Below are 10,509 nucleotides of genomic sequence, written 5' to 3' on the forward strand. Positions count from 1 at the left end.
GCTTCTCCCCTTTCCCTAGAAAAATAAGGCTGCTTTCTCCAAATATTCACCACAATTTGTAATATTTATGTTTGTTTTTGTTGTTGCAGTTCCTATTTCACACAAACACAAAATGCTTTGAGGAGGACACTACCCCTGGGGTATTGTGATGGGGGACAGCAGACTTGTGGCAGCACCAAAATATATACCGTATAAATAAGAAAACCAGGAAGCTATGCCACTGTGAATGGTAACCTACCACCTACACAAAACTCTGGGGGAATTTCTCTTCCTCCTGGATAAATTTCTCTAGATATGAATAAGTGCTTCCTCTAAACCAGGGGTAGTAAGCTTGGTCCCTTCCAGATGTCTGGGACTACAACTCCCATCAGCACCAGCCAGCATGGCGCCAATGAGAGCTGTTATCTGCAGCATGTGGCGGATACTACAGTACCACTGCTCCACGCAACTCACAATGATAAAAGCTTATGTCAACCACAATATTAACAGACAAACCTAAAAGCGCCTCTATGAAAACTCCAGCGAGGAGCCATTGATCGTTATCCTTTGACTAATTATCTATTAATGATACCACAGTCCCTTTCAAGGTTTCAGGTTAGTTGCCAAGGCAACGCTTTCAAGAGTCATGGAAGCACACAGATTGTTGCATCACAGTTCATGAGCCGCTGTTTCACCTTCATCGTGGCTCAGCCAATGGCTTTAGACTGGCAAAATGGGCAGTAGGCAGCTGATTCAGGTCTTTTCTGGCTACCTTGGCCCTGGCTGGTGCCTTTGCTTCCACTAAATCAGAACCACGGGTGAAAGAAACTGGAAGCCACTGGGGAGTATGGATTGGCTCGAAAACAAAAGGGCAAAGTCCCTGCGGGTCTCCAATGAGAGAGAGGCATTTCAGGTATGGAGTAAGGAAACTACCTGCATGTGACCAGATGCTTAACAGGGGGTGGGGGACCCCCTGCTTTTACCTGAGCTGTTTAGATAGCTCAGATCTAAGGTCCTGCAAGCAACCAGGTCTAGGAGAAAGCCCACAGCACAGTGGTGTAATAGATTACATGCAGAAGGTTCCAGGTTCAATTCCCGGCATCTCCTTTTGGGGCTGGGGGAGACCCAACTGTTTAAATCCCAACAGAGCTGCTACCAGGCAGAGCAGACAAGACTGAGCTAAATAGCTCAACGGTCTTCCGCAGTGCAAGGGAGCTTCCTGTGTTCACACATGTTCCTATTTCCCCAACTCTTCAGCTGAAGAAGATTCGGCGGTCTATTGACTCCATGAAGATGATTAACGATAACCTGCTGAGGCAAGAGGAGAGGAAGGTGAAAAGGTGGCTGAAGAAGCAAGCACAGATCTCGCCCTCTTCTTCAACCTATAAAACATTATACTACAAGGTAATGAAGGAGTTTGGAAGGGCAGGGTGGCAATATGGAAACGTTGCTCATCTAGCTGTCTCTATACGCACAGCACAAAGAGTGGAATTGTAGAATTGGAAGGGACCTGAAGGGTCATCTAGTCCAACCCCCTGCAATGCAGAAACCACAGACTCATAAGAAAGAGGGTTGCTTTGTTTTTAGCCACAAAATGTTGCACGTCTCTGCTTAGCTCCATTCTTGGTTCTGTAGGACATACCTACAGATGGCTGAATCTCTTGGCTGCAGCTTCTCATTCATTCATGTAAAGTTTAGGTGTCCACATTTCCATATTAGTTTGTTATTTTTGTTAGTTTGTTTTAAATCCCCGTGAAATTTATTTATTTATTTATTTATACCCCGCACCCATCCGACTGGGTTTCCCCAGCCACTCTTGGCGGCTCCCAGCAGAATATTAAAAACACAATAAAACATCAAACATTAAAAACTTCCCTAAACAGAGCTGAATTCAGATGTCTTCTAAAAGTCAGATAGTTCTTTATTTCCACTACCAAGGAGGCCCTCTGCCTGATTCCCTGTAACCTCATTTCTCACAGTGAGGGAACCATCAGAAGGTGCTGGACCTCAGTGTCCAGGCTGAACGATGGGGGTGGAGACGCTCCTTCAAGTATACTGGGCCGAGGCCATTTAGGGCTTTAAAGGTCAGCACCAACACTTTGAATTGTGCTCAGAAACGTACTTTAAATGCAGATTTCTCCTAGTACACAAAATTCTATGTGCAATTTTGCCTTATATAATGCATTTTTGCATACGATCTTCACTAATGTGTGCATTTTTATGGACGTTTTATCCTAGCGCAAATGCATTTTTCTAGACATTGCATGGCTGGGGTGGTACATTTCCAAAAGTGCAAATTAGGTAGGTTCACTTTTAAATGCCAACAGATCCCTAGTCACACCCAAATGCAACATGATCACTTGCACCAAACTCCTCCTAATACTAAACACAGGGTGGGGTGTTCTGACAGCTTTGTTGCCCCAATGGCCTCACCTGTGAATAAAAAGGGGGAGCTTTTGCATATTTGGGGGCAGGCGGAATTTGAAGTTACTCAAAAGTCCATGACTTCTTAAATCGTGGCCCTAATGAGAGAATCCCTCCCCACAATATGCTGTATTCATCAGTACTGCACCTGCTACTCTGTTAACTGCTACGGTATTCCAAGCAGGAAGTCAGAAGAACCAGACTGGTGAGAGAGAGGCAAAGAACAGTATGCCCAGATAGGCCTGACTTGAGAGGATGCAGACGCTGGTTGGGTCTGGGCATGCTTGCTCTGTGATGGCAGGAGAAAGAGGGAGAAAATATCCTGCTTCTATGCCTCCAGAGAACGCAGAAGACAGTGAAATTACTGGCCCAGGAGCAGGAGTGGGCCACTCTGTCAATTTTAGTTTCTCTCCGTTTCTCAATTTCCCAACCTTAAGTTCAGCTCACATCAGTTTGCCAGCTGAACTTTTTCTTTAAAAAGAAGGGGGGAAGGTCCCCCCCAACGCAACAGCATTTCCATGAGCATTTATCCCAAGATAATGCATTTTTGCATGTGATTTTCTCTAACAGACATCTTTTGACAACCAATTTCCCTTACTAGAATGCATTTTTTCAATATGATTTTCATGAATAAATGCATTCATTATTATTTTCTGCACATTTCCCCCTAAGACCCAAATCCTTTGTACAGATTTCTTGGTTGAAGCATTGCATCAGAAAATGTTGAAATGTGTGGATTTTGATGGGCAGATGCGGTTGGGTTTGCATATTGTTTTGGTGAAGTGCAAACGAGGTAGGCTCACATTAAAATGTGAACTGAATGGGATTTCTCCCCCATCCCTCCTCCCTCCCTTCAAATCCATCCTCGATCCCCACTTTTTCCATGGTGTAACCTTTGGTTCAGTCCATTGGCCAGAGCAGCTGCCTGACTCTTGTAACCACCGGCATTCAACCTCCCTGCTCTGAATAATGTTTCAGACAGGACCTCCTGTCCTTAACTTCCTTCCTGTTGAGCAGGTCCCCAGCTAAGTGCTCAGGCATGGATGGCTGATGCTTTCTCAATGGGAGAGGTCCAGAGGGATCTCTGGGATAAAATAGCTGTCCTAGCCCCTGCCAGCATGCTCTAAGATAGATATTTCTGTGTGTGAACAGCAGAATAGGGAGTGTGTGCATGTGTGTTTGGAATGAGACTGAGGCTGCATTCACACAACAGTTTACTCCATGGGTAGGCAAACTAAGGCCTGGGGGCTGGATCTGGCCCAATCGCCTTCTAAATCCGGCCCATGGACAGTCCGGGAATCAGCATTTTTTTACATGTGTAGAATGTGCCCTTTTATTTAAAATGCATCTCTGGATTATTTGTGGGGCATAGGAATTCGTTCATTCCCCCCCCAAAAAAATATAGTCCGCCCCCCCAAGGTCTGAGGGACAGTGGACTGACCCCCTGCTGAAAAAGTTTGCTGACCCCTGGTACTCCTTTCCCCCGCTATTTCCCTAACTGTTAATTTCTACATTATATCTGACGTTTCACACAATGTAAAAGTCACTTTTGGAAAACTAAAGGAACATAGTATATGGTTAGCACTCCTTTCTGTGCTATTTGATTTTGAGGGGGGATGCAGCCCCCCTAACCCAGAAAACCACGGGAGTAAAGTGATGAAATTTGGAACATAAAGTTATTTCTTGATGTTTTCATGGGGAACAGAAGCACACATGTTCAGAAATGGAGGGGAAGTAGCAACATTGTCTCTTTTTAAATTTCATTTTCCATTTTACATCAAGCAATAAAGTAATTTTGCATCGAATTTCAAAACCCCATTTTGACCTCCCTCCCTCCCTCCCTTTCTGTGATTACATATGTTTGTAATACATTTGCTGCATCTCCAAGCGGAACCTAATTATTATTTACCCAATGTAATCAGAATTAATTTTATATCACTGCACGTCTTTACATTAATCCTGTGAATGAAGTAGCAACATTGTCCAGTGACATTTATTGTTGTGTCACACCACGCCCACTGGTGCGAATGAAATTTAGCATGACACATTGGCATATAAGTCAACAAGACACAGTTCCATTACACAACAGGTCCTGCCATGTGAAAGGAACACTATTATATAGCACAGAAGCACTAGCATTAAAATCAGGAAAACTAATGCAATTTTCCCCATATTTGAATGCACCCTGACCAAAAGAAAGAGAAAGAATTAAGGTGGCAGTGCTAACCTGAGAGCATCTCGTGGTGCTGCAATGCCTGGCTGGACATCTTAAATGGGGCAATGGATTTATAGCAGTGTGACTCTTATGCCCAGCTTGCATTTTTGTAAATACACTTGAATATTGCATTGTATTTCTCCCGTGATCTCTCCTGCAGAAGGAAACCAAACCTGAGTCAGCCCTTTCCCCGGATCTTCTCCGCCACTCAGTGAAGTGGGCTGCGTTTGTGACAATATACTTCCCTCACCCAGCATAAACTGCACAAAAGCTGGATATAAAAGTTTGCAATCCCTCCCCAGGGGACCTGCAAACTTGAAAATGAGCAGAAGATGAAGTAGGGGCTCATCTCGCTTTTCTCAAAGTCAAGAATCACCTTTTGCAGCCGTTGTTCAAAGGAGCGTTTGGATGTGGCATGTTGTTAAAACACAGCAATTAAAATAATCCAACGCAGCTTCTTCCTTGAACTCCTTCCAAGCATCCCTTGGAAAAATACTGTTGGGAAAGCACCAAAATTCCTGCCACCCTCTATATTTAAAACAGAGAAAGATTTCATCACTGCCCCTTAAGACCCTTCGATCATATTTTCCTTAAGTAGTTGATTAGCATCTCTTGGGAAACGTTTATCTGTTTTTGCCATCTGTCTCACACTTTCCCATGTGAACATTTTTTTAAGGGCGAAGGAAGCTCTTTAAAAAAAAAAAAAGCAGCAACATGTTTACCCACCAGCTGCTGGTGAAAAGGGAAAGAGTGTCTGACATTTGAAAAAGGGGGTGGTGGTTTCAAGTGCCTAACATGACTCTATTTTAAAAATGCACAATAATAACAAGGAATATATATCTGATAGACTTTGCAAGAACATCAGAAAGAGGCATCACTGGATCAGACCAAAGCAGTGGCTGGCCTAGGGCTCTCAAATTTCAGTGGCACCCAGGGCAGCGCCAAAATTCAGTGCCCCCCTACCTCTCGCTCTTAAGAGCCAATGCGGTGTAGTGGTTAAGAGTGCTAGACTTGTAATCTGGGGGACCGGGTTCGCGTCTCCTCTCCTCCACATGCAGCTGCTGGGTGACCTTGGGCTAGACTAGTCACACTTCTTTGAAGTCTCTCAGCCCCACTCACCTCACAGAGTGTTTGTTGTGGGGGAGGAAGGGAAAGGAGAATGTTAGCCGCTTTGAGACTCCTTCGGGTAGTGATAAAGCAGGATATCAAATCCAAACTCTTCTTCTTCTTCTTCTTCTTCTTCTTCTCCATTCTAAATAATACTTGTGGCATTCCCGAGGCTCTGCACCCAGTGCAGCCGCACCGGTCGTGCGCCCATAAATCCGCCTTTGACCAAAGGCCCCATTATCACCAAGCATTTAAAGCATGCAGCAAAAGGTAAGGCTAGATTATAGGCTGCCTGGGGTTGAAATGAGCCATGGCAGAAGCTGCACCCCCACAACAGGGAGCCAATGGTAATGCGAACAGTCTGTGTGGGGGTATGGGTGGGTGTAAAAAGAAGTTGAGATTTTTAAAATGCCAGGGGACAGTTAGGAGGTCTAATGTTTGCAAAGCGTGATCGACAAATAAATTAGAAAATGTGCTCCTTTTCCTCACCAAAGCCATCATCCAGCCACCCTGCATCCAGCCAAGAACAATTCACAGACACTCGCACAGTCTCTCGGAAAGATTCCTTCGATAGCCCATGGACCCAGCTTGGTGACCATCTGCCCAACTTTGTCAGCTTCCTGAGACTCCCAACCAAAAGGTCAAACAATGGTAGGAATTATTGTGGGAATGTTTAGGGATGCAGGAGAGGATATATTGTTTAATGATATCCTCCCTAACTTGCGTTAGTAAGTTCTATATCTTAGCAGAGTAACATTCCCCTTTAGACACACAGCGGTTTGCTTGTCTGAGCCTCGATTCCTGGTAAGATCCCTTCTTATCCCTCTGAAAAAGAATAGACACGACAGTCTTGTTTAAAATCAATATAAAAGTAGTTTACTCACAATCAGGCAGTTCACAGTAAGATCCCTGAAGGCAGACCTAGGTTACAAAACTATATACACATGTGGAACCATCCCATAAGGGAGTTAGTTCCTAACTGACTGCGAACAGGCAGTCACTTCTGCTCACACATAGAACAGCAAAATGGAGAAGAGCAAAAGGAAGAGAACATGAGCTTCCTGCCTTGCTCTTATAACCCAGGCAGACTAGCCCAGATTAGGCCACACCCACCTCTAGTCACATGCAGAGGAAGTTTGTCACAGCTCAGGAGGAAACAGGAAGTTTTCTCCTGACTGCATACATAGCATCCCATAGCGTGTTCATTCTAGGAATGTTGTATTTGACTGCTATGTGTTTCACATCCCACAGTTATCGCATTCACAAGACCCAGTCTGGGGTTTCCCTGCTCCAACCTGCCAGGTTTGGTTAGGTTTAGAGCAGGGGTGAGGGACCTGTGGCGTTCCAGAAGCTGTAGATCCTGAACCCGCAAGATCACCTTATCCCATTCATGCCCTCTTGACCTCTTTGGTCTGCAGAATTGGCACTCTTAGAGATGCTGCATAATACCTGTTCCTCAAAGCAGTTTACAAAAATAATAAAGCAATAAAACTATTAGTAAAAACAACTGTTAGCAGGGAGTGATAGTCAGATGAATGTAAGGTAGCCTTCCTAACCCAGGATGGGAATAAGATGGAGCTAGTTGCCAGGCTTCTGCAACGTGCAATGAAGATTTGTGAATGTATTTTAGTTGTTAGATGCAGATTTTGCTGAGTGGTTTTATGAATTTCAGAATTCTGTCCATATGCCAGTAAAAGGTTTGAGACTGAGATGGGTAGTAAAAACAATTAAAACAATTAGAAAATAAAAACCAGCAAACAGAAGGTGCTTTTCTGAGCAAAGTGCTTGATCTTTTTCAGACCGGAAGAATTCCAAGGATCTCACACCTTTCAGTGGAATGGATTTGCCCATGCAGACCATCTCGGGCAGAAATGTAACTGCACCCAGAAGCAGTGTTTACCATGGGTTCCCACCTTACAGAGACACCAGGAAGGGAAGCAGCCCTGGGGGGCCTAGCCAGGACAACAGCATATCACTCCAAGAAGCCATGGCATTCTTCCCTTCCTTGCAAAGGTTGTCAGCGAGGGGAGACCGGGTCTCATTGTCAACACTGCTTCTCCATAAGCCACTCTCTGCATTCCCGGCATTGCAGAAGAAGCTCAAAAGTTTGCTGGAGAAAGAGTGGGAGGAAGAAAACTCAAAGCCTCTCAAGCTGCTTCCTGAGATTAAGCCTGAAGAATTTTTGAGCTGCAGGTTAGCAAAAAACAAAAAAAAGGCAACCCTCAAGTAGAACCTGCACTCTGTGATGTCTACATCACTTTAGCCCTATCCAGGTGTTCACAAGTAAGGACAACACAATAGTGGGGAACAGGCTGTCCCTGTTGCCCACCTCAGGTTGGAGAACAATGCAAAGTCTGCAGTGCAAAGTCTCCCTGTGTGGTGACAGAACTCTGATTTTACAGGGTTATGCATTGCAGTGCTTCTTTCTGGGGAAAAAATGTTTAGGGGTACTCTCATTTTCCTACTCATATTGAAATACTGCCCCTCAATGAGGCCAAACTTAGATTCACAAAATGTTTAGGGGTACGTGTCCTCCTGCACCACCAGAAAAAGCACTGCCCTCATGCATCAGCATTATTTGACCTCAGGTCCCCAGATGTTGCTGAACTAGAACTCCAATCCTGTGGGTAGGGCCACAGCTGGTGCACTCACCTCCTTTCCCCCTGCTCACATGTTTTATATACTCATGAGCATAATAGCAGAACAGGGCCTTTCTTTTTCCTTAATCCGCTTCTTGACAAGCATGGGGAGACAAGCAAAGAGGGTGAACTGATTACTGTTTTGGTGTTGTGAATCACTTCTTGACTACCACCTTGCCTTGTGGGCTCACCAATCTAGACTGCTCTATGGTGCCAACTCTCAGTAGACCCTGTAAAAAAGGCAGGAAGAGGATAGCCAGCTGGCCAACAGCTCCCTGGCTGTGTCTCTAGTGTCTCTAGTCCAGCCTGCCCCAACCTGATGCCCTGCAGATGTTGCTTGACCATCGTTCCTGAACATGGGCCATGATGGCTTGGGCCAATGGCAGGTCGGAGAAGGCTGCTCGAGTCTCTCCTGTTTTCTGCAGCTCTTTGGCTCATTCTGCTGCCAACGTCCTCAAACCAGTTCATATTGTGCATCTCATCCAGTCTGTTTGCCTACTTCCCGTTGTGCTTATTCTGCTCATCCAGTTACACCACCTGCCCCCTAGCTTATCAGGAGGATAATTGGAGCAAGGTGGGAGGGCCCCTCAACTATCCTTGGGCCCTGCATATTGCCCCTGTTTTGTCAGATGCTGGTGCCAGCCACATCTCTTAGAACAGGCGTGGGGAACCTTCGTCCCTCCAGATGCTAACGAACTATAAATCCCACCATCCCTAGCCTTTGGGAGAGTTGCAGTTCAGCAACATCTGGAGGACCAAATGTTTCCCCAGCCCTGACTTAGAATTAATAGTATACTAGAGAATTCAGGGCAGTAGATTTTTCCTCCTAACAAATGTGACTAATAAGCATCATTTCTTCTTGTTTTGTTTTGTTTTGTTTTGTTTTGTTTTGTTTTGCACAGGTATCTTCGTCTGTCCCAGAGCAATATTGATACCTTGCTGAAGCTGTGCAAGGAAGCTGGGATTTATATTGACTTGCATCCTCATATGAAAGCATCAGACATTGACGTTAGTAAGGTGCTCTCATCCAGTCCTAGCAAGGTATTGTAGATTGGGCCTGTTGCATTGCTTAGAAGACGGCCTCTTAGGGTAACATGTCCACCACCATACTTGGAAGAGCCAGTCGCTTTTTGGAGTCAAAATAGTGTGTGAGGCGTGTGTTCTTGTGATGCAATGATAAAATGGTTCTTGCACTCACTATAAGTGTGAGCTGAAATGGTTTTTATATATAAAAAAATAGTTATTCCCTCCTCCCCACCCGCCCCCCAAAAAGTGAAGCAGGTCAAAAACTGGTCTAAAAGTCAAATTAAATGATGCATTTCCCCATTCATCTGCATTTACTCTGGTTGCCTTGAAATATTTGAAATGGCAGCTCTTTGCTCTAAGGTTATTTCTTGCTGTAAATTAGAACTCATATCCTAGTAGGCATAAGGACGACTGACTAGCTTGTTTAAGCCAACCTAGAGGGACACGGGTGGCGCTGTGGTCTAAACCACAGAGCCTAGGGCTTACTGATCAGAAGGTTGGCAGTTCGAATCCCCATGACGGGGTGAGCTCCCATTGTTTGGTCCCAGCTCCTGCCCACCTAGCAGTTTGAAAGCACATAAAAGTGCAAGTAGATAAATAGGTACCACTCCAGTGGGAAGGTAAACAGAGTTTCTGTGCACTGCTCTGGTTCACCAGAAGCGGCTTAGTCATGCTGGCCACATGACCCAGAAGCTGTACACCGGCTCCCTTGGCCAATAAAGTGAGATGAGCGTTGCAACCCCAGAGTCGTCCGCGACTGGACCTAATGGTCAGGGGTACCTTTACCTTTACCTAAGTGAGGCAAGAATGTGGAGACCATTAACAGCCTTTTTATCTTCCAATGGGAAGCCTCAGTCCATAGGGAGAAATGGGTAGACATAATTCTGGTGGCATTCACCCGGCAGTTTATTCCACTGCCCCAACATTCCCCTACCTGTTAATTTCGGCATTTGAGCTTTCACGTGACATAAAAGCCACTTCTGGAAAACTAATGGAACATTAGGCAGTTTTAGTGCTCATTACCATGTTATTCAATTCCAGAAAAAAAAAATCTGTTTGCAACCCCCTTAACCTGCAGTGTGTTGTTGTGTTGGCATCTGTCTCAAGATACAATGGAGT

At 45.0% G+C, this 10,509-nt stretch overlaps 1 protein-coding gene across 1 annotated transcript; it reads left to right on the top strand.

Moving 5' to 3' along the window:
• Positions 1–790: 790 nt before the first annotated feature.
• C8H16orf78 (chromosome 8 C16orf78 homolog) lies at positions 791–9,422 on the top strand. Its single transcript, XM_033158957.1, has 6 exons — positions 791–892; positions 1,237–1,383; positions 2,018–2,021; positions 6,227–6,376; positions 7,525–7,918; positions 9,267–9,422. The coding sequence occupies exons 1-6, from the start codon at positions 827–829 to the stop codon at positions 9,412–9,414; spliced, it is 909 nt and encodes a 302-aa protein (XP_033014848.1). The 5' UTR covers positions 791–826; the 3' UTR covers positions 9,415–9,422.
• The last annotated feature ends 1,087 nt before the right edge of the window (positions 9,423–10,509 follow it).

Source organism: Lacerta agilis, chromosome 8 (genome assembly GCF_009819535.1).
Source record: "Lacerta agilis isolate rLacAgi1 chromosome 8, rLacAgi1.pri, whole genome shotgun sequence".
Lineage (NCBI taxonomy): Eukaryota > Metazoa > Chordata > Lepidosauria > Squamata > Lacertidae > Lacerta > Lacerta agilis.